Source organism: Callorhinus ursinus, unplaced genomic scaffold (assembly GCF_003265705.2).
Source record: "Callorhinus ursinus isolate GAN/ISIS: 27379988/994484 unplaced genomic scaffold, GSC_fseal_2.0 scaffold25, whole genome shotgun sequence".
In the NCBI taxonomy this organism is placed as follows: Eukaryota; Metazoa; Chordata; class Mammalia; order Carnivora; family Otariidae; genus Callorhinus; species Callorhinus ursinus.
In genome coordinates, this window is record NW_027397087.1 from 27,948,150 (window position 1) to 27,975,334 (window position 27,185).

Consider the following 27,185-nt stretch of genomic DNA (forward strand, 5'->3'; position numbering starts at 1 on the left):
ATAGTGTATCACCAAGTCCCATCATCCTTAGAAGTGAATTTAAGGATGAACAGCCACTTCGCAGAGGAGGCTATCCAGATGGCCACTAAGTGTATGAAAAAGTGCTCAACATCATTATTCCTTAGGGAAATAAAAGTTAAACCTCGGTGAGCTACAATGGCACACCCAGCAAAGTGGCTACAATAAGAAATCTGACAATAGCTAGTTTGGGCTAGGATGTAGAGCACTAGAACGCTCATACATGGCTGGTGCAGTGTATAATGGTAGAACCATTCTGAAAAGGTTTTGTAGTGTCCTCTAAAGCTAAACTTACTCTGTGACACAGCAATTCAGCTCCTAGGTTTATATCCAAGAGCAATGATTCCATCTGGCCACCTAAATGCATGTAAAGAACTCTCTTGGTGGCTTTATTCCTAAAAGCCCCAAACACAAAACAGTCCAAATGGCCATCAGCAGAGGAGAGGATAAACAGATGGTGACTTCGTGTCATGAAATACGACATAGCAAGAAAGAGGAATGAATGTGACAAGATGGGTGAATCTCCTAGCATTCTGGTAGGAAAAGAAACCAGACACAGAAGAATACATTCTTGTGGTTCTATCAACAAGGAGTTGAAGACCTGGTAAAACTAGTCTATGGTGATTGAAGCTACACCAGTGCTTGCTTCTGGCATGAGAGGTTCTTGGCAGAAGAAGGACACGGGCGATGGAACTGCTCTGTTGCCATCTGGTTGGTGGTTACGTGCTTGTAAACACGTAAAAAATCACCGAGCTGCCCATGTGCACTGCTCACTTTCTTGCATAGAAGTCGTGCCCCAATAACAACAGTTGGGAAGGGAAGTGCATCCAAATGATTCGTCTGTGTCCTTGATCCCCTGCACTTTGGTGTTTTGGGCCTGTGGACATGCAGGGCAGAGTGTGCGGGTGAAGCCAGAGCAAAATTACTTTTCGCATGGCGCTTGCTATCACACGTCTCTTAGATTGGCCCAGAGCCAGTGGTACGGGCTGCTACTTGGAGAAGCGTAGCGATTCACATTTTTGATAAGTCATTTGGACCCCACCTGGACCACACACTATCAGAGGGTGCTCTCCTTTCTAGGAAGCTGTGGTCTAGTGGCTGATTTTCAAGTAGAGTGTGACTTTTAGGTGGAATCTTATAGAAAGTGTGGTGGGCTTTCATTTCCAGGGGTGGCTGCCAGAGAGACAGCCCAAGCTCTGAAAACGCTGGCCCAGGCTGCCCGTGGGGTGGCCGCATCCACGAGCGACCCTGCAGCTGCGCATGCCATGTTAGATTCTGCTCGAGACGTCATGGAAGGCTCCGCCATGCTCATCCAAGAAGCGAAGCAGGCCCTGATTGCACCTGGGGATGCTGAGAGTCAGCAGAGACTGGCCCAGGTGAGGCCCAGAATTGGCAGTGATGGTCATCACTGAAGTGGTCATGTTGGCAGGCTGTCTCCTGGGCATTCTTTTCCCGGTGTGAACGTTTTTCAATCAGTGGGTGTTTTCAAAACCTCCCAAAGTACTATGCCAGTGGAGGCCGTACACGATTCCCACTTTTGTAAGTCTTGCCTAGTACCCCCCAAAATAGATCTGCTTAATTGAGTCAACAGAGAGTATGGGGCAGGGACACTCTTGAAATCTGTCCTTGGAATTTCGGGGCATGTTTGTTGGGGACCCGTGCATGCTTAAGTATAGTCTTCTTCCTAGTCTGGGAGGTGAGGTAGATCTACTTAGTCTGGCTCTACTGCCTTTTTGGATGAGTCTTTGCCAACCTAATGAAACTAGTGGGCTAGAGGCCATCTGGGCAAAGTTCTAGACAGGAAGCTGGGAAGAAGATGGTCTAGTTAAAGGGAATGACACAGCCCACAGTTCCAAAGACCTTACCCTTGACCTGAGTGCAAACAGCGAACCCTCACCCATCCTAAAGGGACAGCATGTGGGCAACTCCAAGTTGGTCTGGAAGCACTCAGAGCGTCCTGCCTGCCCTTGGGCGGGGTGTGGTCTGGGGGCGATGGCCCCAGAGTGTGACACCTAACTGTGACCCAAAGAACTCAAGGCCTCCTTCCACTTCGGTAGCCTCCGCGGGGCTCTCAAGAAGGGAGCTCTTTCTGTTTATCTTGGTGGCGGCTCTCTTTGTTGTGGAACCTGACATAATATTGGAGACTTCTGTGTTTGAGTCACAGAATTGTGACTTAGCCTGGTGCCGGGCGCACGTAAGGCGTACCATATCACTCTGTCAGCCCCTTTGCCAAGACAGGATGTTAACCCCAGTGAGAGGCCTCGGCGAGGTGACTTAATGGCAAACAGCGTCAGCTGGATGCTGGCAGATCATTTCCCGATGCTTTTCAGCTCTGCGTACTATCACTGCCGGCTCCCCACACGTCTGCAGCAGGGTTGGGAAAGTGCTCTCTCACGGAGCTTTTCTCCCTGTGTGTATGCAGGTGGCCAAAGCCGTCTCACACTCCTTGAATAACTGCGTGAATTGTCTCCCGGGGCAGAAGGATGTGGATGTGGCCTTGAAGAGCATTGGCGAGTCCAGCAAGAAGCTGCTTGTGGACTCGGTGAGAGGCCTTGCATGGAGAAGGGGCACCTTGGGGGCTGGGCTCACCCTGGGTGTGAGAGGAGGCTTCTCCCTTCCGTGGGATCTCTGAGCAGCTAACCTCTGTCTGAGGAGGACCGTTTTGGCTCCCAGTTTGCCTTTCCTTGTTCTGCTTTGCCATCAGCAAAGTTCCCAGGTGGAGCTTTAAAGGTTTACTTTTTCTTTGAGTCGATGTTGCTGTTTGCTCTCCGGTCAGCCCAGTGAAAACAGGAAAGGTGGGTATGTGATCCTCTGACTTCTTATCAGGACATCTCGGGCAGGGACGGTCAGGTGGTGGAGGGATGTGTGTGTCTAAGACATTTGAGAGAGTGAGTAGTCTAAGGAATCTACTTGCTCTTGGAGCCCATTCCCAGTTTTGTGAGCCCCTTTCAGTGGGGTGGAGGGGGTGGGAGGGTGGAGCTTGGGCTCATTCATTTCTTCTCGGCCTGGTGCCTGGCACATACCAGGTCCTCAAGCAGTGTACATGGTAGGACTAATAGAGCCTAGCTTAACTCCCTGGAACAAATAGGAATAGTTCCACCAATGACACTTCTGATCCACACGAAAGCTATGTGAGCAAAGGCTACTAATAAAATTGGTGGCTATTTGGAAGAACAGGATGTGAAGTTTAATAGCATCTGTCTTTTCATTCTAGAAAGCTAAACCTTTGAGAGGTTCCATCCAAAATGAAGTGGTGGTTCAGAGCATGGATCCTGGAGTCAGACTGCCCAGGTGTGAATCCTGGCTCTGCTACTGAGGGGACCATAGCCCCCAAGGATAGACCGCTTTTACATCTACTGTGTCTAGCACTGAAGAGGTGTTTAGTAAATTTCAGTGAATGAAATAATGTCTGTATGCTAAAGGTCAGACTTAACATAGGTGGCCTCAGACCACACAGAGCCTTTTAGTCTAGATGACTCAGAAATGCAGCCCTGGGAGAGTCTTTCCCTCCACAGAGCCTTCCTTCATTTCCCCCATGCGAGGTAAAGCTTCTTATGGGGTGTGCCTCTTCTCCCCACTGCAGTTACCTCCGAGCACAAAGCCTTTCCAGGAAGCCCAGAGTGAGCTGAACCAAGCCGCGGCTGATCTGAACCAGTCTGCCGGGGAAGTGGTCCATGCCACCCGGGGCCAGAGCGGAGAACTCGCCGCAGCCTCTGGCAAGTTCAGTGATGATTTCGATGAATTTCTCGATGCTGGCATTGAGATGGCGGGCCAAGCTCAGGTGAGTGTGGCGATGGCTGCCTGGAGCGGACCCTTGCCTGTCTATTCTGGTGGACTGTCCGCCCTGGAGGCGGTGGGCAAATAGGAACAGGGAACCCTGTCAGCAGGTCACACTGTTGTGTTCTCTTTCTTGCTTAGAAAGCTCTGTGACCTCACAGGCCAGGCATTCCTAAAGACGCTATTAGCTTATGTGTGTGAAATGCTTCTTAGAGATGAGGGATAACCTCCCACGATCGTCCAGCAGGATTCATGGTTTACTTAAGCTTTTCGGAGGGAGGGCAGCTCTGTGTCCTGTACTTCATACGTGGTATAATATAGTAAAAAACAATGTGTTTGAGGTTCATTGGGCACATTGGAGGGGGCTATGTCTAATACCAAGTGTCAAATGATTAAAAATTACCTCTTTGAGGGACACCTGGGTGGCTCAGTCAGCTAAGCACCTGCTTTCGGCTCGGGTCATGATTTCAGGGGTCCTGGGATCGAGCCCCACATCGGGCTCCCTTCTCTGCAGGGAGCCTGCTTCTCCCTCTCCCTTTGCCTGCCACTCCCCCTGCTTGTGCTCTCTCTCTCTCTCTCTCTCTCTCTGTCAAATAAATAAATAAAATCATTTAAAAAAATTACCTCCTTGAGATGAACAGATAAAGCCCTTATTCAGAACAAGGGAACATGACTGGTCTGGTGTCAGCCTGCAGAGCTGTTTTTTCTTGAGCTCCTGTGAACTCCCTAAAGGAGACACCAAGGGTGTTCTCTTGTGTGATCTACAAATGGTTGTTTCTCAGATAGGAAGTCAGCCAGGTGAGAAATGTGTCTTTCCCCGAGTCAGCAACTTCTGGGGTGCAGTCAGCTCCGAATATTGAGACAGTGCCGGGCATTTGTGCCAGGCTGAGATGTATGAGCTCCTTGACAACTCCAGCATTGTTGAGCAAGACGCTGGAATCCTGGCCTGGTCTGTGCACTGATGTGCTGGTGCTCTCTCTCCCTCTCTCTCCTTCCCTCCCCCACTTTCAATGCTTGCACTTGTGAGACAGCACAGCTCTTGGCTGACCCACTTGGGGATGGATCTCTGTCCTGTTGCGGGCATCTTGGTGTGGCTATCTGTTTGGGGGAGGGTAGACACGGGGCAGTGTCTCTACCAGTTAGGCATCTGCAGACTAATGGGGCTTAATGCAGTCTCTGTAGATAACTTGCTTCCATTTCAAGATGCTTCTCCCAGCTCTGTGAATGCTGCCCGGGAGAAATGGACAGTCCCTGATTACTCTGCCTCCTTTCGACTTTGCAGACGAAAGAAGACCAGATCCAAGTGATAGGCAACCTCAAGAATATCTCTATGGCATCCAGCAAGCTGTTGTTAGCTGCCAAGTCTCTCTCGGTGGATCCAGGAGCCCCCAATGCAAAAAATCTCCTGGCAGCTGCTGCAAGGTAAGAGTGGAACAAAACGTACTTTCATGTGTGGTTAAATAATGTCAGTGTTTGAGAGACAGGCCTGACATCCTGCTGCTCTGGCGGAGCAAAGCCGTGGTGCTGTTTTTATGTTGTCAGAGGCAGAGTCGTGACTCTGGCACTTGATTAAACTGGCTCATCCTCATGTGCTTTCCCCACTAAAGATGTTTTCTGTCTTCTCTTACAGCCTTTCAGCTTGCTTAGACTTAAGGCCCCTATTGATTTATAAGCATGATGGCTTAAATGGATGTTTTTAAAGGAGTGTTATATCTTTCCAATGATGAAAGTAGTACGTGCTCCTTGAAAAAAAATCAGAAAATACTAAAAAGTATTAAAAAAAAAAACAAAAAAACACACCCACACCACCCAGCAAGCCGTTCAACATTTCTTGAGCACTTACTGTGTGCCTGGCATCAAGGCTAATGAGATGAATTTAAACCTATTCCATTTGTCACGTGCAGAAGGGCTCCAGTTTCAGGTGAATGGAGTAGTGGTGGGAGTCAGCTATTGAGTTTGGGGTGGTGCCAGTGTCCTTTCCTGCTGTTTTCACCCAAGGAAGCGGTGAATACAACACAACGTCCGCTCCAGGGCCACTGTTTCAGTTTCGTTCAATAACCAGTGACTGAATGCCGGTCCGTGGAGAAACTGCAGTGACAGCCCGGGAAGATTTTGTATTAGCAAGCCCACGTTCATTTTCCTGAACCAGGAGGGTGCAGGGTGTTTGATATTTCTCTAGGGCTGTGGGCCTGTTCTCTTAGCATTGCTTGGCGTCACTTTGTGTATAGGAAAGCTCACAGCAGGAAGAGATGAAGTGCAGGCAGTTAGGATATATAGCATAATTGGAAACCTTTTCAGAATGTGCAAATTAGTGATTTTTAAAAAGCATGGCTTGATTTCTACTTTTCGATTTTTTTTTTCAACTTGATTTTGCTTGTTTACTTGTGTATTTGTTTTTTCATGTCTTTCTCTCTCTGGGTCCTCAATGGCTGTCTTTTTAAATTGAGTTCAGAGTCAGGAGAGCTGAATTCTAGTCCAGGCTTTAATGTTTGACACACTTGGTTACATTGGTTGGATTGTTCAACCTGTCTCAACTTGCCCATCTGCAACATGGGGGTGGGTACTACGTCATCCTTAAGTGCTAAGTTCTTGTTAGCTCTCATCAGTATACAATATATCTTGGTGCTTATGGTTAAAACTGGTCTCTGGTCTCCTCTTGGTCTGTAGTGCTTTATTTATTTGTTTGTTTGTTTATTGTTTGCGGGTCGTAGGGGTTGGAATTAGATCATCTTAGAGCAGGTCCCTTGAAAGCCCTTGAGTGTCTGTAGTTATTCCTAGGTGTATATACTTCAGCTTCGAACAGTAGCGAGAGCCACTAGGAGATTGGAAAAATACCCTCCCATCTCCCTACCTCCATCTTCCGCTTTGTGGCTGTGCTGGTGAGGCCCTCTGAGGGGTGGGGGCTGAGGAGGGAGGTGTGATGTCCTCTCTGTTGAGCAGCTGTTTCTCATATAAAACCCTCTCTTGATTCTTCTTTTTCCTACAAAGAGCCTTTGGATAGGGCAACTGATGTTTCCAGGTATCTGAACTCAGATGTTTTTCATTATCTTCAGTTTTTTGCATCATTTCAAAATTACAGTTTCCAGCTTAGAATGCACTGTTCACTCTCTTAAATCATGGAAGAAGGGGATAGTGTAAATTGGCCTTTTGCAAGCCACGTAGGGAAGGAAAGGCAGGCCCTAAAGGATTATGGCTGGTGTCATGGCTCTGTGGGTGTCTGAAGGCCCCCTGGTGGTGACATTGAGGAAGGGGCCTGGAGACGAGGTAATGACCATTTCTTTGCCCCTTTCTGTCCTGGCTTTGAGCAGTTGACAGGGAGTTCCAGCCTGATGGTTTCATAGCCAAGTACGTGCTTAAAAATCATCACAGGAAATGACTGTCTCAGGATGGGACTGTTGTCAGAAGATGCCTGCACTTTCTCCTTGGCTTCTTGGCACATGTGGGGAAGCTCTGCTCCTTGAGGTGGTTTCCTAGTGGAAGCTCCGGCCAGGTCAAGTGAGTCAGGCAAGCTGTTCTTTGGAGGTGGAGCTCTGCACAGCTGGCGTGCATTCATTCATTCATTCAACAGATTTTTACCACGTGCCTGAAATGGGCTGGGCCCAGCACTGCGGGCTGGGTGGGCGCACACTGGGATAGCCGGGTCGAGTTAGGGCAGGGGACGTGCACATACACAGCATGCTCACCTCATTCCGTCTGGATGCTGCAGCAGCCCTGCATGTGAGTGCTCTTGGAGTTGAGCAGCTGGGATCTGACTGCCGTTGTCCTCATCTTCAGTCCCACCACCCTCCCTGTTCCTGGGACAGCCCAGCCCTGCCTGTGTTATATGTGGATGTCCCCAAAGGCCCCATTGATGCCATTGTGGGGACCTAGACCTGGACCAGTGCAGCCCTGCCCTGCTCCTACCTCCGTAGACTTGAATCCTTTGTTCTTGATGGTCTCCATGATTCTTCCTGCTTTGGGAAAAAAGATTTATCTCTGGAAAAGCAGGTGGGTATGCCCTTTCCCTCTGTTCTTCATTCTGCATTGGAGCCCAGGTACACATGAGGAGCCCAGTCCTTTGGTTTCTGATGCTTAGAGAAGATGAAGTCATTTTCTGTTTAGTGCCCAGCTTGTTTGTCTTTTTCCTGTGTAAGTGGTGAGCTCTGACTCTCTTCTGAGGAGCTGGGTAGAGCTGGAGACCCTTTGTCAACCCTTCAACAGCTTTTTCCCTGGCCAGGGGCTGGTCTGATGCTGCCTGAACTTAGTCAAAGAAATAGAAAACCAGGTTGCATTGGAAAAAGGAGGGCACATCCTACCTCTGAGCACCTCCCCTGCTCCAGCGCTCACACCATGGTCATGCTGGCCAGAAGGACGCCCTGGCTGAGACTTCACATCCATGGCTGTCGCTGCCAACATTGGGACCCAGCTATTTTTTCTGCTGCCTTCCTGTCCCCTGAGGCTTCCCTAGAACTTTGCAGGCAGTTCCTCTTCCTGGGCTGCCCTTTGTTTTGAGGTTCCTGCCAGGCAGGCTTCCTCCTGTCTCCAGAGACAGTGAAAAAGGATAAGCCAGCAAGCAGTGCTTCCACACTGTAGCATAGAAAAATATAAACTAGGCCATCTGTTGGTCTCCTCTGGAATATTCTCTTCCCTTTATCCAAATCAGGATCTCACTGACTTCTCCGACTGTTGCAGTCCACATCGAGCTCTCCCTTCCATGCAGAGCCCATGCCTTCCGTGTGTGCTCCCTACAAGCCTAGAGCATGTGTGGCCTCTCTCGGAGGTTCGGGATCCTGTATGACGTGCTCCCGCCTTCACTGCTTCCTTTGGCTTCACCTTCTCTGTGTCTTACCTGTTCATTATCCGGCTTCTCCAACCGGATTGCAATCACCTTGCTTTCCTAGAGAGACAAACTATATTATTTTTTAATTGCCATATCTTGTACAGAGCAGGACCCAGGGAATACGCACGTGTGGAATTTGGGGTGCTCTTTTTTTTCCTGCCTAAGGATGTTGTCCCTTGAGGAAGGGAAATGTCTGATGTTGGTGTTTTCCCCTCCAAGCTCCTTATCAGATGATTTATGCTTAACAGATCATCAGAAGCAGAAATTGGTTGATTTTCTTCTCTCACCCTTGGCCCATCTCCATATCTATTGAGAATTTCCCTCCATAGCTCCCAAACTAGTTGAATCAATTCAGTCAGTATCTCTGAACACTAAACAATGTGTGGGTTAGAGGCCTTTTTTTTTTTTTTTTTCAAGATCTAAGGTTATAGATTCCAATTAAAAAAAAAAAGAGTGGCTGGATATGCCTAAAGAACGAAACACAAGTAAACTCTACTTCTAGATGGGAGAATTATGGTTGCTTAACTTCTTTTTATTTTTAAAAAATAAGCTTGTGCAGCTTTAGTCATTTTTTTTAAATTGTGGAAAAATATTTTAAAACTGTGGTTCAGGCCTATTTGGATTCATATAGAACAGAGGGAGGATGCTGCTATTTTTGGCCCTCTCTTTGTGACAGTGTAAATTGGCTAAATCGTCATTTTTTATTGGATTTACTGAAATTTTTTATTTAAAAATAATAAAGTTACTTTAAAAAATATTATAAATCTAACTCTTTGGTATGTCATTCTGTCACTTTTTGAGTATATATATGTTTAATTTTGCCGCTGTGGACTCCTACTGTTGATACTGTTTCGTAAATTTTGTTAATTGTGAATCATGGATATTCTTCTATGTTAGGAATATGCTATGCATTATGACTTCTAATGGGCACCCTGAATTCCATTGTAGACTATACATTTATTTAGTCAGTCCTCTGTCATTGCATATTTGGGTTGCTTCTAATCCTTTGATCTTCCAACTAACTGCTATAGTTTGAAGCATAAAAATACTATTTTTCATTGTCAAATCTACATAACCCTTTGCCTCTGGGCCACTTATTTTATTACTGCTATCTACTCCAGACTCTAAAATGAGTTATGAGGATAAATTATACCTAAATCATGCTCCCTAATCATGGATCAGTATTACCCCAGTGACTCATTCAGACATCCGTGCTGTGCTGGCACTTTTATGGATTATCCAACCACAAACCGCTAGTCTGTTGGGGTTTTTTAGCCCAAGTTTTTATTTGAAAAATTTTCACATCTAAAAAATCTATAAAAGACGAGGACAATAAGCAGCTATATATTCTTTGGATTCCCCAACCATAAACAGTTTCTAATGGACAAATCTATATATGAAAACAAGGTTTTTTAAAAGAAAAATGGAGATAAACAGGAAGCATTGAAAGAAATAAGCTAAAGGGAACGCTTGTGTGACACGTGGAAATATCCTGCACTGTTGAGGGCATTCTGCACCCTTCATTACGTTCACACCTGTCCACTCGGAAGTGTGTCTTGAAGCCTACCACCCGGAACATGGCTCTGGACTCCGAGGGACCCTTCTGGAGAATACATCATGGACCACACCCTCCAAGATGCCCAGAGTTAGACCTTGCCTGCTCTCTCGGTTGTTACTGTTTTGCTTTCCAGCACAGAGAACCCAGTGCTTCTGTATGAAACCTTCATTAAGCACTTTGCCCCAAATAAATGAATCGCTAGAGTCAATCTTACAAAAACTATTTTGAGATTCTTTCTTGAGTTGAGGAATGTTTTTTCTTCTTCCTCCCATCCGCCCTAGCTAAATTTAAAATTCAAAACAGTATCTCCTCATCAAATAATTAAGCTGATTGCCTTTGTACTTTGGCAACATCATTTTCCACCTAATTTGGTATTCTGTGGGAAGCTGCAAAGCCAATTTAATAAAATGAGACACCTTTATATTAGGCAGTGCTAATGATTAACAGCAAGTGTGCTCTATTTTGTTTTTATTTGTTTTATTTTAAGTTGTGGGTTAGCTGCAGTGGTTAGTAACTATGAATAGAATTCAGGGCCCTGCCAGAGTATGGACCAGTTCTCGCCATACAGAAAAATGGCTATGGATCTGGCTTTGCAGTCAGGTAGTCATGGGTTTGAGTGTTGTTTTTGCACCTTACTTGTAGCATCCCCTTAGGGAGTTCTCTCCTCTATCTCTGTTTTTTTTTTTTTTCATTTCTAAAACACAAAGGTATTCAATTTTAAGACTTAATATAAAAACATTGTGGTATTGGCAAAGGATTAGACACATAGGTCAATGGAACAGAGTCCAGAAGCAGACCCACATAAATATGGCCCAGGGGTTGTCAACAAAGTTACAAAAGCAATGCAATGTAGAAAGAAGAGCCTTTTAAATGAAGGGTGCTGGTGAATAATTAATTGGACCTACATAAGCCACGCCCACCCTCCACAGAAAAAGAACCTGGACCCATTTTCACAGCTTTAAAAAAAAATTAAAATGGACCATGACTTTCTAAATGAACTATGGCCTAACCTAGGCAGGAGTTAAGCAGAGGCTGCTCGGGAGAGATGGAATCCTTGCCAATGTAGAAAAAACTCTGAGCTGCTTCTCAAGTTCTAAGAATAGAAACACATATAAAATCAAGAGTCTCTAATTCCTATTAATGTTAAAGAAAAGAGCTCTTTTAAAGAATAATTTGGGGATAGCTTCTTGGAACTAGCGAATCATGTAGGATTTCATGGAAAGACGAGATTTTAAAATCATGAGCACAGTTTACTATATGTATGCCTGCTATGTTTTAAAATATATAAAACACTCCAAACTATACAAAGGCTATCCAAAAGAGCTTCAGATCATCTTATTCCTTATGGGCTGCTAATGAAGGATATTTAAAAACAGTGTTAAATTATCTTTTTGCTATTTGCAACTTTGTTGTGAATTCTTTCCTATGAATATATTAAAAGATAGTCCTACTCTCCTAAAAGAACCATTAGTACCCTTGAAAGGGAAATCAAATGAGTAACCACAGGCAGAGCGGGAACACTCATTCTGTCTTCGCTGGTTGTAGTTTATTTTTGGTTGTTCATAGCCTTGGCGAAGAGCTCTCACGGGGACCCCAGCCTTTATAATGAATTCCTTGTATTTCTGGTGAACCTACAAAACATTGTTGGGGAAATTACTGTTGATCTTTACAAAATAAAACAAAAACCTTTTATCTGTTTCTGTTACAGAGCTGTGACCGAGAGCATCAATCAGCTCATCACTCTGTGCACCCAGCAAGCTCCAGGCCAGAAAGAATGTGATAATGCCCTACGGGAGCTCGAGGTAGGTCCCTAGAAAGGCTGCTGAGGATTTAAGAGGGTGTGACTCTCTGTCCTTTCCAGAACCGGTCAGTTTCTTCTCCTCTGTTCTTGCCTTATATCCTTCCTAGAAGACTACTGAGGCCAAAGTTTCGATCCAAGTGAGAAGGAATTGAAGAAAAATTGGATTTGGTGGGATTATCATCTCTGCTTCCCCTTTTTCCACTAGGATGAGAGTTATTTTGTAAAGGACTCTATTTCAAATAGGAAGAGGTCTGGATGTAGGCTGAAGATGAGCAGTTTCTACCTAAAAAAAGTTTTGGAGTCATTATGCTGGCACAGTTGGGAGAAGCTGGGTTAGATGTTCTTTTTGAGTAAAAATGATTTTTGCATACATTTTTTTTTAGACACTGTAGGGGGCACATTAGTGGAAACTCAGGAGTAATACTTACTACCCAATCAAGTTGACTATGAGACCTGTGGTGGCCCAGAACACAGTGTGGGTGCTTCCCAATTTATATTCATACTTAGGGCTTATTTATAATGGAAAATTCATCTGTGCCCCTAGGACATACACAGGTAAACAGAAAATCATTGTGCCCACTTGTATGTAAAGCAGTCCTAACCAGTGCAGGTTGTATTGAAACAGCCAATTAGATATCTCAGTGGATATGGGTTGGTTCTATCCAATGTACCTTTAGTTTTCTGGATGATTAGCACGGGAGTACCCAGCATGCCAGCGGGGGTCTGATTGCAGCTTCTGAAGGGTTTGATTGAGGCCCAGTCTGCTGGTGGCAGTTGGCCAGTGAGCACAGCTGGAGGTGGGAAGAGGCTTGTTACCGGAGGACTAAAGCATTCTGAGAACGGTGGAGCCTGATTCCTATGTTGGGTTAATTACTGTCCTATCCCGCTCTGTTCACATCCACAAACACGGTATGTGGGCTTTTGGTCCAAATCAGATCTGTAGGCCCAGATACAAACACTCTGTCCCTTAACGGTATCCTTGGTTGCCAAAATTATGACTCTTTCGGGACTGCTATTACTAAAACAGTTTTGATTATGTGAAGAGGGGGAGGAGGTTCTTCATTGAAATGCACTCCTTTATGCTGCCCTCTTTCCTGGATCTTAGTAACTCAGCAGTTTCCACCATGACCTCCCCCAATCCTTGGCAACTCAAATGGCTGTACCCCCAAAGGCTGCTGGGTCCGAATGTACACTCTCACTCACTGGGGAGGAGGTTGGATGGCTCTATCCCAGACTTACCCCCCCTGGAAAATTCCCTCATACGTGACTGTTGGAGATTATTACAACATGCAAGCTCACGATGATTTTCAGTGGACTGGAGACAAAGGAGCAAGCCCCATGCCCTGCTCCTTGAGGGATACCTAAATAGGAGTGAATGTTTTCTATACTTTTTGAATTATAAACAAATGAACCATCCCAGTGGGCAGTTTTGGGGAGTTCCCTTCTTTCATGCCTATGCATTAAAAGGTTCCAGAATTGAAAACTGAAGGTTCTCCTCATCGAGTAGAAATGAGTTAATGTGTCCTTGAATTGTAAACTCCTTGGAGTTACCCAGCAGAGAAATTATGCTAATTGACCATTGCCTTGCATTGGTCAATTCTAACTTCTCTGCTTTGCAAGTCTTCATGTACACATTAGATTTTCTTAAGAAAAAAAAAAAATCTCTCCCTTTTGTGGATACCATGCTTCTCCTTCAGATTTGTAAACAGGAGACTCTCTTCTCTGTCAAAGCTAACCTGAGACATCCTTCTCCCTGCCATCAGTGTTGTGTTGCTAGCAGGAAATCTGAAGTCATAGATAAAAGCATCTAAATTCCTCTCAAGAATGTGGATAAATGAGTGATCATGACCAGAATCCTATATGTGGAGGGGGAGTCGACAGTTGGTATTTTACGTTGAAATTTCTCTGGTTCTGTAACACTCGCTTGCTTTTAAAGTTGTGTTTTCCTTCTGTAGACTGTCAAGGGGATGTTGGACAATCCTAATGAACCTGTGAGTGACCTCTCTTACTTTGACTGCATTGAGAGTGTGATGGAAAACTCCAAGGTAAGCCTCTCTGTGCTGTTCACATTCTTCCTCATTGTGTGGAAGGATCTAGACATGCTCTGTATGTATCTGTCTTTGGCCTCTCTGTGTGGCTGCATATATTACAAAGCCTGATGGTGGAGTGCTTTGCTCAGGTGCTCCTCAAACTTGACTGTGCATCAGAATCACTTAGGGGTCTTGTCAAACACAGATTGCTGGACCTTACCCCTGAGTTTCTGATTCAGTAGATCGGAGGTGGGGCTGAGATTGTACATTTCTGACAGGTCCCTAGGTTCCTGCCAATGTAGTCCAGAAGTGACACTTAGAGATACGGTGCTTATACCATATCGTAAATGGTTCTTACTGTGAATCAAATCATGGATTTCTTTCATTTGGGACTGAATTGCAAGGGAAAGCCCATCAGGGACCTTGGCTTTGATGAGACCCCCTTGTCTGTTCTTCTGGCCATCCATTAATGGCATCATTCTCAAGATAATTGAAAAATTGGGGGTTCTTTTGGGAGGTGGGAGTGAGAAAATTTAAATACTGCAATAGTTTGTGTCCCTACCCCCTGCCACATCTTAACCTTGCTCAACAAAATCTTATTTCTTCTTATTTACTTTGATGTGGTTAGCAATTGGGGGCAGTGAGGCTAAAAAGATTTCTTAGTGGAGCAATAATGATTTTTTAAAAAGTTGAGAAGCACTAACCTATGATGGCAATACCAAAGTTGTTGAGAATGCTTCAAAACTGGGTTAAAATGAAATACAAGGGAGACAAGCGGATATGGAACAGTCGCCAGTACCAAGTTTGTGCTTGGAGCTCAAGTGTGTGTTTGTCTACGTCACCCTGACGTTAGCTTTGGGGACACAGCTGTGTTGGTGATGTCAGGAGGGGCATGCCTTGCAATGGGCTAAGCCTAGAGTTTGCTCTGACCAGCACCCTTCATGGAATTCTGGATGGCCTAAGGGAAGGGTGCATGTGTCTTACACACTTAGATCCAAAGAAACTCTTCCTTCCTAAAGAGGGAGGCAGCTTGATAGGAAGGACAATACGGTGCGTACAAAGGCCTTCTAACTTCTTTGCTTTGCAAGTCTTCATGTACACTGGACTGTGTTGTGTATCTGAGCAATTTTAGGGAATTTTCTCCCCATCCCAGATGGCTTATTGATGAAGAATTCTGTATTGGCAGTGCCATAGTCTTTCTAAAGGGTTGTGTTCAACATCTTCCATTCCATCATCTGTGACCCTGGGAAGGAGGACTAGGACCTGCCCTCTTGGGGCATGACAAGGCCCATGGAGGACAGAACACCAGCCCCGGGGCAGGCATCCTGCCCCTGCCCGTGTGACCTTCTGTGTGACCTTACGTAGGGTGCTCAGCCTCTCTGGGTTGGATTCTAAACATTAAAATCCCTTTTAGCTCTTATTTTAAGACCTCTGGAGAAAAAAAGACATCAGTGATTTTCAAAATAAGGGGAAATACTTAAAAATTTAGGAAATAGTCTTAGTGTTCAGATCACCTACCTATGTACACACACACCCTTTTTAACAAAGCCATACTTAAATTTTACTGTCAATAAGTAAATGAATAATATCAGCAAGGGTATGTCTTCTGCTTTCCTGGGTGTGACTCCCTGCAGTTCAGTGTATGTGTCTGATTTTTCTGGGTACTGACAGGTCTCACTTGAGACCATTCACCTCTGGGATGCCCTGTATAGATTTTACTTTATTGGTCTGTATATATTAACTGTAGCTCTTTGAGATCTAGGTAACTTTTTTTCTTTTTTGAAGAGAGTGAGCGAGCAGAGCAGGGCAGGGGAGGGGGCTAAAGGGGTTGGGACAGAGAGAGGGAGAAAATCCCAAGCAGACTCTGTGCTGAGCTTGGAGCCACCTGATGCAGGGCTTGATCTCAGGACCCTGAGATCATGACCTGAGCTAAAATCAAGAGTTGGACATTTAACCAACCACCCAGGCGCCCCAAGATATAGATAGTTTTTAGATGAAAGGTTCATGGTTTCATTATTCATTTCTCTTTATAAAACAGAAATGATATAATTCTCTTAAATCTCCTCTTCATGCATATAAAGAAAAATAATGGCAAATCGTGTACATTAAGTGGCCTTGAATGTTAAAGTTGGAAGTGTAGCACCCTTTTCCCCATGGCTGGAAGAAATGCTGGTTCGCGAGTATCACTGTTTGGTGGTTTTGCAGGTTCTGGGCGAGTCGATGGCAGGGATTTCACAGAACGCCAAGACCGGGGACCTCCCTGCATTTGGGGAGTGTGTGGGGATTGCGTCCAAGGCCCTCTGTGGGCTGACAGAGGCTGCAGCCCAGGTAAGGGACTGGCCCCCAGGACCCCTGATGCAGGCCTTCCAGCCTTAAGGCCTGTGTCTTGTGCCTCTGTGCTGTGCTCGAGTGAGGATACCAGGAGTACCCTGTCCCTGTGGGAGGCACGGGGGAGCTCCAACGGCAACTCCGTCCCTGACCACCATCAGAGAAACCATGATAAAGGCGGAGGTTCCTGTGCTGGCTGGGCCATTTCGACACAGCACCAGCCAGTTACCCCCAGGAGCACAGCAGCCTGGTGAGGGCAGTGCAACTCAGAACACTGCAGACCCACCATAAGCCTTCAGAGGCCAAATTTGGGAGGTTTTTTAAGACCACTTTTAGAGAGGAGTGGTTTTAAGGGGAAAAAAATGAGTATTACATAATTCACATTCTTTCTGAGGCTTTAAAATTGCAAAAATCTTAGTCATGCTCTTCTTAGGATCAGAGGGAGAAAAAATTAGATACCATCCTGCAGAGACATGATTGGGCATGTTCCTTGCTTTGGTTCAACTGTCCTGTGCATCTGTAATAACTACTGGGCTCATGTGACTGAAGCTTCAAAAATTGTCAGCACTTACCTTGAAGGATTTATCATTTGATTGTTACGTTGAGACTGGAAAATTTTACTGAACCAAAGGGAAACATCCCTAGTTTGGGGGATGACATTATCCTTACCCTGCCCCTCAAATCTCCTGGGAAATGACTTAAGATTAAAATTCCCATTCACAGTTTCATATTCTCCCTGTGATTTGACTATCCAAAGGGTTTAAAGAGAAGATCTTCTCTTAGAGCTTCTTGTCCTCTTAGAGACCAAATAGTGCATTTTTTTTTCCTGAGCCATCTTACTCACTCTCCTTACTCCTGGATACACTGGCCTGAACAATAAGGATGCAGTTGGCTATGAGATGAGAAACTCCCATGCACGGCAAGCTCCAAGGTTAACCAACCCAGCGGCTCCATGCCATTGGTCTCCACCCCCTTTTTTCTGCCTATACCATCTGCCAGCCGAAGAGTCAGCCTCACACTGAGACTGGGCCCCTCATGGTCCTAAGATGAGCACACAGGGCTGCATTCATCCTTGTTCAGGCCCCATAGGAAAGTTTCTTGAGGCTTTTTTCAGAACAGAAGACTTTGTTCCCAGAAGACTGCAGGAGACTCGGCCGCCATCAGCCCGTTTGTCCTTAAAACCTTACTGGTGAGATTACCCTGACCAACCTGCACCAGGGAGCCCCTGAGAACGCGGCCTGCACACTGCCGGGCCATCATCCCCGACAGGCTTATCTGGGAGCACAGAGAGTCTGAGCTGCGCTTTCCTTCTCCCTCTCCAGGCTGCATACCTGGTGGGCATCTCTGATCCAAATAGCCAGGCGGGACATCAGGGCCTCGTGGACCCCATCCAGTTTGCCAGGGCTAACCAGGCTATCCAGATGGCATGCCAGAACCTGGTGGACCCCGGCAGCAGCCCGTCACAGGTAAGCACGGGGCAAGGCTGTGAGCTCTGTGAGTCCTTAAACTCTCGTAGGGGGCTTGTGAGAGACCATGAGGAACTAGGGAAGAATACTGTTCTTTCCGAGTTTGCTAAGCCAGCTAAAGGCAGCCCTGTGGATAACAACTTGGCGGGGGATATTGCAAAATGTGGTGAGCGTGGCAATGTGTCAGTGCTTTGAAACGAGGTGCTGGTGGGCAATAGGATGAAGTCATCGTCGGGAGATTCATCAGGAGTCTCATGATTTCATTCAGGTCAGAGGACGTAGGTGGAGGGCTTCTTCTGTACTCAGCACTAAGGGTCAACACAAGTTAGACCTGATCCCCTCTATGTCCTGGCTCTTCCTCTGTTCATTAAGGCTTGGAAGATGGGGTGGTCAGGGTATGATGACAGCACCCGAGATGCACAGAGGAATATGTGCTGAGCTCTGTGCGGGCCTGTCAAGGTTCACTGCACAGAGATGGTGGTCCTGAGCCAGGCCTCAGAGTCTGGTCAGAATTCAAAGTGCCAAAAGGACCCACAGGACTAGACAGTATGGGTGACACTGCGTATCTGAGTGGCATGAAGTCCCAGTAACTTAAGCAGCGTGTGCTAAAAGGAACAGGAACCAACCCATAGTGCTACCAGAGGCGGCCTGTGAGTGCCACGTCCTCTGTGAACCCCAAGCCCGGCATTCCAGCAGGAGGAGGACCCAAGTGAAGGAGGCAATACAGGGGCCATCAGACCTACCTACGAGCCTGAGAACTGGCATGGAAGACGTCAGGGTACCTGACGTTTCTGCCTATCCAGTTAAGGACAAAGGCGTGTTACCAGCTTCAGCATAGTGGATCAGGGGGGATTCAAGAGAGTGGTGGGGCCCAGGAGATGCCTGACGCAGGCCCCTTACTCAGGTGCCCACAGTTCCCCTGTAGACAAGGAAGGAGCTGTTACACCTTGATGTTTCTTTTCCGCATCTAGACGTGGACTCCAGGTGATATTACGTGGTGAAATGAAATATTTTGGATATGTCAAGTTAAATAAAATAAGTTACCGAAATTAGGGGCGCCTGGGTGGCTCAGTCGTTAAGCATCTGCCTTCGGCTCAGGTCGTGATCCCAGGGTCCTGGGATGGAGCCCCGCATTGGGCTCCCTGCTCGGCGGGGGGCCTGCTTCTCCCTCTCCCACTCCTACTGCTTGTGTTCCCTCTCTTGCTGTGTCTCTCTCTCTCTCTCTAATAAATAAATAAATAAATAAAATCTTAAAAAAAATAAGTTATTGAAATTAATTGCTCTTGTTTGTCTACTTACTTTAATGTGGCTACTAGCCAGTCTAAAATGTCATATGTCGTGTGCCTGGGTGGCTCAGTTGGTTAGGCGACTGCCTTCGGCTCGGGTCATGATCCTGGAGTCCCGGGATCGAGTCCCGCATCGGGCTCCCTGCTGAGCAGGGAGTCGGCTTCTCCCTCTGACCCTCCCCCCTCTCATGCTCTCTCTATCTCAGTCTCTGTCTCAAATAAATAAATAAAATATTTAAAAAATAATAATAAAATAAAATGTCATATGTCGTTCATACTGCACTTCGGTCAGGCAGTGCTGGCCTAGACCCCGGACCGAATGCCTCCTGGTGGGGGGCCCTGAAGCAGAGCTGACTGCCTCTCCTTTCACACGCTCTGGAGCCCAGCACTGTCCCACTACTCCAGTGGCACCTCCTTTCCTTCTGTGTATTCTCTCTTGCTTAGCCATTCTTGCCCCCTGCTTCCCTGGTGTGGCTTTGGGGCGGCAGAGCTAGACACCCACGGCGCGTTATACGGGCCCGAGATAGGTGAGCTGAAGAGGAATCCAGGGCTCGGGACCAGGGTGGACCCCTCTGACCTGGACCCCGCTGCACTGAGTATGCTGTGCCCCAACCCGGCTCCGTGTTTTGTAGGTTCTGTCGGCGGCCACAATTGTCGCCAAGCACACCTCCGCCCTTTGCAATGCCTGCCGCATCGCCTCGTCCAAGACGGCCAACCCAGTGGCCAAGAGGCACTTTGTCCAGTCAGCCAAGGAAGTCGCCAACAGCACTGCCAACCTCGTGAAGACCATCAAGGTAGGTTACGGAACTGAGGTCTTAGTGATCCATGCATCACCTGTTCCAGTGGGGAAAGAAGTGTGCAGGATTTAAGCTCTGCTTTCCTAAGACTTGTGTCTCCTGAAGCCTAACTCCTGATTGAAGTCAGTGAGGGGAAGTCCTTTTCCAATGGAGATAATTATCATGAAAAACCAACAGCCTTGGCCTCCACTAACCTTCTTAGCTGGGGCGGAGGGATGGGAAGTGGTCACCAAGTTCTGTACACGAGAAGCTTAGGAGCAGAAATGTGGAAGAGGTTGGCTGTGAGGCGTCTCTTGGCACGGTGTTTGGGGAGCAGACACCTTGTGTTTACTCAAACAGTCTGCTGCTGTGGGCTGGTTTTGAGCTCATTTGCTACAGGGAATTGCTGGTAGGGGGTCTGCCATTGTTGCTAGATATATCTGGACCTAGAGAGAAGGTGGAGTGGGGAAGGGAATGGGAAGTTGTGGGGAAATCACCTTAAAAAGTCAGTTTCACCTATCCTATGATTTCTGTTTATAGCTGTTTGAATGTTTGAAATGGAGCATCAGATTTTTAAAATAGAGCACTCCATGTTTGTAGCAAGTTCATCTTTGTGTTATAGGCTGTGGACTGGTTGAGGGAGGGGTGGGGGCAGAGTACCCTGTATGAGGAAGGAATTCGCAGCCTGGCAGCACTTGGAAGCTGGTGGGTGAGAGCACAGACCGGTTAGCCTGGTCAGCAGTTTCTTGCCGTTTCAACAAAGAGTCTTAAGAAAGTAAAGTCTGCCTATTTGAAGACAATAATAAGATAGGTTGGAAATAAATTGAAGCCGGTGAGCAGGTGCCCCTGGGATCCTGGTGGCAGCTCACCTTAATTACCGTCATAGTTGATAGTATTCGAAATGAGTAAAGCTTACATTTTTAACTGTTTGGTTTGTACAAAGCCTGTTCCAAGTGTTTGGTGCATATCACTCATCCCAGTTCACACAGCCACCCTGTGTTTGTCACCCCCATTGTGCACTCAGGATACCAGGCGCTAGCAGGTTAGGTAACTTTCCCAAGGCGACCCAGACAGTAAGTAAGTGGCAGATGGGAATTCAAACCCAGATCCCAGAGCCCCTGTTCTTTGCAGTCCCAGTCCTACTCTCACCCCAGCGTGGTGTTCAAATCCAGACTACCTTAGGAAGAAACGCCTTGGTCTGTTGATACTACTTGTGTGCAGATCGGAGGAGGGAGGGCTGAAAGACAGCTGCAGCAGAGGGGAGTCACATCATTGGTGGTTGCTGTATCATTAACTGACTGCAGTCAAACTTGGCCATTTTCTGATCGTTGAGAAACAGACTATATTTAGATGGACCAACAGAGGACGAAAAGGAAGGCAACTGTTCTATAGAAATTGCTGGGAACCTTTCTTTTGTGCTGACTCCTGCTCTAAGTCCTGACCTGTCTCTGTATAAAGCATCTCTGCTAAGATCTCCTCTTCTTTTCAGATGCTCCTCATGGTGTCAAACCCTCTTTGCAATTCCTGGCGACAAATGAGCTCTGGTAATGGCCTGAAAGATAGGCGTATGCAGGAACATCAGAGGAGGGGTGCAGAGTGATCAGTAGGTGGGGAAGATGAAGGCCTCGGCTCGGTGAGCTCCCTGGGAACCAGCAGCAATGCCCGAGGAACAGAAATGAACCCATTGCCCCTCGACCGGCTGAAATGGGCTTGGTTTTTCAATCTGCACCTCGTGGCAGGGTTCGCCAGGGACAATGAGCCTTGTTTTTAGTTTACTAATAGGAAAATGGTAATGGGTCCTTTCCCTGTAGCTCACCATCCTATATACTGAATAGATTTCCTGTTTTAAGGAATGGTTAAGAATCCTATCGTAGAGTGGAATGAATGAATATTCAATTCCCTCGATGTTTAAGACAGCTGCCCTTGCAGGTGCAGTTTGCTCTAAGTTTTAGGCTTCTTAGTACCTTTTTTTTTTCTTTTTTTTTAGCTGATAAAATGGATTTATTCAGTTTTTTTATTCTCTATATATTCTTACATTCAGTTTTCTTTTTTTTCCCCCCATTTTTTTGTTATGTTAGTCACCATACATTACATCATTGGTTTTGCATGTAGTGTTCCATGATTCATTGTTTGTGCATAACACCCAGTGCTCCACGCAGAACGTGCCCTCTTTATTACCCATCACCAGGCTAACCCATCCCCCCAGCCCCCTCCCCTCTAGAACCTTCAGTTTGTTTTTCAGAGTCCATCATCTCTCATGGTTCGTCTCCCCTCCGATTTACCCCCCTTCATTCTTCCCCTCCTGCTTTCTTTTTTTTTTTCTTAACATATACTGCATTATTTGTTTCAGAAGTACTGATCTGTGATTCAACAGTCTTGCACAATTCACAGCGCTCACCATAGCACATACCCTCCCCAATGTCTATCACCGAGCCACCCCATCCCTCCCACCCCCCACCATTCCAGCAACCCTCAGTTTGTTTCCTGAGATTGAATTCCTCATATCAGTGAGGTCATAGGATACATGTCTTTCTCTGATTGACTTCTTTCGCTCAGCATAACACCCTCCAGTTCCATCCACGTCGTTGCAAATGACAAGCTCTCATTCCTTTTGATGGCTGCATAATATTCCATTGTGTATATATACCACATCTTCTTTATCCATTCATCTGTCGAAGGACATTTGGCTCTTTCCAGTTTGGCTTTTGTGGACATCGCTGCTATAAACATTGCGGTGCACATACCCCTTCGGATCCCTACATTTGTATCTTTGGGGTAAATACCCAGTAGTGCAATTGCTGGATCGTAGGGTACCTCTATTTTCAACTGTTTGAGGAACCTCCATACTGTTTTCCAGAGTGGTTGCACCAGCTTGCATTCCCACCAACAGTGTAGGAGGGTTCCCCTTTCTCCACATCCCCGCCAACATCTGTCATTTCCCGACGTGTTAATTTTAGCCATTCTGACTGGTGTGAGGTGGTATCTCATGGAGGTTTTGATTTGGATTTCCCTGATGCCGAGCGATGTGGAGCACTTTTTCATGTGTCTCTTGGCCATTTGGATGTCTTCTTTGGAAAAATGTCTGTTCATGTCTTCTGCCCATTTCTTGATTGGATTATTTGTTCTTTGGGTGTTGAGTTTGGTAAGTTCTTTATAGATTTTGGATACTAGCCCTTTATCTGATACGTCATTTGCAAATATTTTCTCCCATTCTGTTGGTTGTCTTTTGGTTTTGTGGACTGTTTCTTTTGCTGTGCAAAAGCTTTTTATCTTGATGAAATCCCAAGAGTTCATTTTTGCCCTTGCTTCCCTTGCCTTTGGCGATGTTTCTAGGAAGAAGTTCCTGCAGCTGAGGTCGAAGAGGTTGCTGCCTGTATTCTCCTTTAGGATTTTGATGGACTCCTGTCTCACGTTTAGGTCTTTCAACCATTTGGAGTCTCTTTTTGTGTGTGGTGTAAGGAAATGGTCCAGTTTCATTCTTCTGCATGTGGCTGTCCAATTTTCCCAACACCATTTGTTGAAGAGACTGTCTTTTTTCCATTGGACATTCTTTCCTGCTTTGTCAAAGATTAGTTGACCATAGAGTGGAGGGTCCATTTCTGGGCTCTCGATTCTGTTCCATTGATCTATGTGTCTGTTTTTGTGCCAGTACCATACTGTCTTGATGATGACAGCTTTGTAATAGAGCTGGAAGTCCGGAATTGTGATACCGCCGGCTTTGCTTTTCTTTTTCAACATTCCTCTGGCTTTTCGGGGTCTCTTCTGGTTCCATACAAATTTGAGGATTGTTTGTTCCATTTCCTTGAAAAAAGTGCATGGTATTTTGATGGGGATTGCATTGAATGTGTAGATTGCTCTAGGTAGCATTGACATCTTCATAATGTTTGTTCTCCCAATCCATGAGCACGGAACGTTTTTCCATTTCTTTGTGTCTTCTTCAATTTCTTTCATGAGTATTTTATAGTTTTCTGAGTATAGATCCTTTGCCTCTTTGGTTAGATTTATTCCTAGGTATCTTATGGTTTTGGGTGCAATTGTAAATGGGATCGACTCCTTGATTTGTGTCTCTTCTGTCTTGTTGTTGGTGTATAGGAATGCCACTGATTTCTGTGCATTGATTTTATATCCTGCTACTTTACTGAATTCCTGTATGAGTTCTAGCAGTTTTGGGGTGGAGTCTTTTGGGTTTTCCACATACAGTATCATATCATCTGCAAAGAGTGAGAGTTTGACTTCCTCTTTGCCGATTTGGATGCCTTTGATTTCTTTTTGTTGTCTGATTGCTGTGGCTAGGACTTCTAATATTTGTTGAATAGCAGTGGTGAGAGTGGACATCCCTGCCGTGTTCCTGACCTTAGGGGAAAAGCTCTCAGCTTTTCCCCATTGAGAATGATATTCGCTGTAGGTTTTCCATAGATGGCTTTTATGATACTGAGGTATGTACCCTCTATCCCTATACTCTGAAGAGTTTTGATCAAGAAAGGATGCTGTACTTTGTCAAATGCTTTTTCTGCATCTATTGAAAGGATCCTATGATTCTTGTTCTTTCTTTTGTTAATGTATTGTATCACGTTGATTGATTTGCGGGTGTTGAACCAACCTTGCAGCCCAGGGTTAAATCCCACTTGGTCATGGTGAATAATCCTTTTCATGTACTGTCGCATCCTATTGGCTAGTATTTTGGTGAGAATTTTTGCATCCATGCTCATCAAGGATATTGGTCTGTAATTCTCCTTTTTGATGGGGTCTTTGTCTGGCTTTGGGATCAAGGTAATGGTGGCCTCATAAAATGAGTTTGGAAGTTTTCCTTCCATTTCTATTTTTTGGAACAGTTTCAAGAGAATAGGTATTCTTCTTTAAATGTTTGGTAGAATTCCCCTGGGAAGCCATCTGGCCCTGGGCTTTTGTTTGTTGGGAGATTTTTTGATGACTGCTTCAATTTTCTTAGTGGTTATAGGTCTGTTCAGGTTTTCTATTTCTTCCTGGTTCAATTTTGGTAGTTGATACATCTCTAGGAATGCACCCATTTCTTCCAGGTTATCTAATTTGCTGGCATAGAGTTGCTCATAATATGTTCTTATAATTGTTTGTATTTCTTTGGTGTTGGTTGTGATCTCTCTTCTTTCATTCATGATTTTGTGATTTGGGTCATTTCTCTTTTCTTTTTGATAAGTCTGGCCAGGGGTTTATCCATCTTGTTAATTCTTTCAAAGAACCAGCTCCTAGTTTCGTTGATCTGTTCTGCTGTCCTTTTGGTTTCTAGTTCATTGATTTCTGCTCTGATCTTTATTATTTCTCTTCTCCTGCTGGGTTTAGGCTTTATTTGCTGTTTTTTCTCTAGCTCCTTTAGGTGTAAGGTTAGGTTGTGTATTTGAGACCTTTCTTGTTTCTTGAGAAAGGCTTGTATTGCTATATACATTCCTCTTAGGACTGCCTTTGCTGCATCCCAAAGATTTTGAAGAGTTGTGTTTTCATTTTCACTGGTTTCCATGAATTTTTTAAATTCTTCTTTAATTTCCTGGTTGACCCATTCATTCTTGAGTAGGATGCTCTTTAGCCTCCATGTATTTGAGTTCTTTCCAACTTTCCTCTTGTGATTGAGTTCTAGTTTCAAAGCATTGTGGTCTAAAAATATGCAGGGAATAATCCCAATCTTTTGGTACCGGTTGAGACCTGATTTGTGACCTAGGATGTGATCCATTCTGGAGAATGTTCCATGGGCACTAGAGAAGAATGTGTATTCCGTTGCTTTGGGATGTAATGTTCTGAATATATCTGTGAAGTCCATCTGGTCCAGTGTGTCATTTAAAGTCTTTATTTCCTTGTTGATCTTTTGCTTAGATGATCTGTCCATTTCAGTGAGGGGGGTGTTAAAGTCCCCCACTATTATTGTATTGTTGTCCATGTGTTTCTTCACTTTTGTTATGAATTGCCTTATATAATTGGCTGCTCCCATGTTCAGGGCATAGATATTTACAATTGTTAGATCTTCTTGCTGGATAGACCCTTTAAGTAGGATATAGTGTCCTTCCTCATCTCTTATTACAGTCTTTGGTTTAAAATCTAATTTGTCTGATATGAGAATTGCCACCCCAGCTTTCTTTTGGTGTCCATTAGCATGGTAAATGGTTTTCCACCCCCTCACTTTCAATGTGGGGGTGTCTTTGGTCTAAAACGAGTCTCTTGCAGACAGCATATTGATGGGTCTTGTTTTTTAATCCAATCTGATAGCCTGTGTCTTTTGATTGGGGCATTGAGCCCATTTACATTCAGGGTAACTATTGAAAGGTATGAATTTAGTGCCATTGTATTGCCTGTAAGGTGACTGTTACTGTATATTGTCTGTGTTCCTTTCTGGTCTATGCTGCTTTTAGGCTCTCTCTTTGCTTAGAGGACCCCTTTCAATATTTCTTGGAGGGCTGGTTTCGTGTTTGCAAATTCCTTTAGTTTTTGTTTGTCCTGGAAGCTTTTTATCTCTCCTTCAATTTTCAATGAGAGCCTAGCTGGATATAGTATTCTTGGCTGCATATTTTTCTCGTTTAGTGCTCTGAAGATATCATGCCAGTCCTTTCTGGCCTGCCAGGTCTCTGTGAATAGGTCTGTTGCCAATCTAGTATTTCTACCATTGTAGGTTACATATCTCTTCTCCCGAGTTGCTTTCAGGATTTTCTCTTTGTCTCTGAGACCTGTAAGTTTTACTATTAGCTTTTGGGGTGTTGACGTATTTTTATTGATTTTGAGAGGGGTTCTCTGTGCCTCCTGGATTTTGATGCCTGTTTCCTTCCTCACATTAGGGAAGTTCTCTGCTATTATTTGCTCCAATATACCTTCTACCCCTCTCTCTCTTTCTTCTTCTTCTGGGATCCCAATTATTCTAATGTTGTTTCATCTTATCATATCGCTTATCTCTCGAATTCTGCCCTCATGATCCAGTGGTTGTTTATCTCTCTTTTTCTCAGCTTCTTTATTTTCCATCATTCAGTCTTCTATATCGCTGATTCTCTCTTCTGCCTCATTTATCCTAGCAGTTAGTACCCCCATTTTTTATTGCACCTCATTAATAGCCTTTTTGATTTCGACTTGGTTAGATTTTAGTTCCTTTATTTCTCCAGAAAGGGTTTCTCTAATATCTTCCACGCTTTTTTCAAGCCCAGCTAGTATCTTTAAAATCATGATTCTGAACTCTAGGTCCAACATCACACTAATGTCTGTATTGAGTAGGTCCCTGGCAGACGGTACTACCTCTTGTTCTTTTTGTTGAGGTGATTTCTTTCGTCTTGTCATTTTGTCCAGAGGAGAATAGATGAATGAGAGAACAAAATGCTA

The 27,185-nt window shown here is 45.2% G+C and overlaps 1 protein-coding gene across 12 annotated transcripts in view; it reads left to right on the forward strand.

Annotated features, from left to right (window-relative positions):
• Positions 1 to 27,185, forward strand: part of TLN2 (talin 2) — a 435,837-nt gene that overhangs the window by 317,235 nt on the left and 91,417 nt on the right. For 11 of the 12 annotated variants that reach the window (XM_073877134.1, XM_073877137.1, XM_073877133.1 and 8 more), the window contains 9 exons: positions 1,186 to 1,394; positions 2,441 to 2,560; positions 3,602 to 3,799; positions 5,078 to 5,217; positions 11,881 to 11,974; positions 13,929 to 14,018; positions 16,209 to 16,331; positions 17,654 to 17,797; positions 19,716 to 19,877. In XM_073877134.1, the coding sequence (XP_073733235.1) occupies positions 1,186 to 1,394; positions 2,441 to 2,560; positions 3,602 to 3,799; positions 5,078 to 5,217; positions 11,881 to 11,974; positions 13,929 to 14,018; positions 16,209 to 16,331; positions 17,654 to 17,797; positions 19,716 to 19,877 (1,280 nt within the window). The remainder of the gene's footprint in view (positions 1 to 1,185; positions 1,395 to 2,440; positions 2,561 to 3,601; positions 3,800 to 5,077; positions 5,218 to 11,880; positions 11,975 to 13,928; positions 14,019 to 16,208; positions 16,332 to 17,653; positions 17,798 to 19,715; positions 19,878 to 27,185) is intronic. The other variant, XM_073877142.1, reaches the window with a different exon arrangement.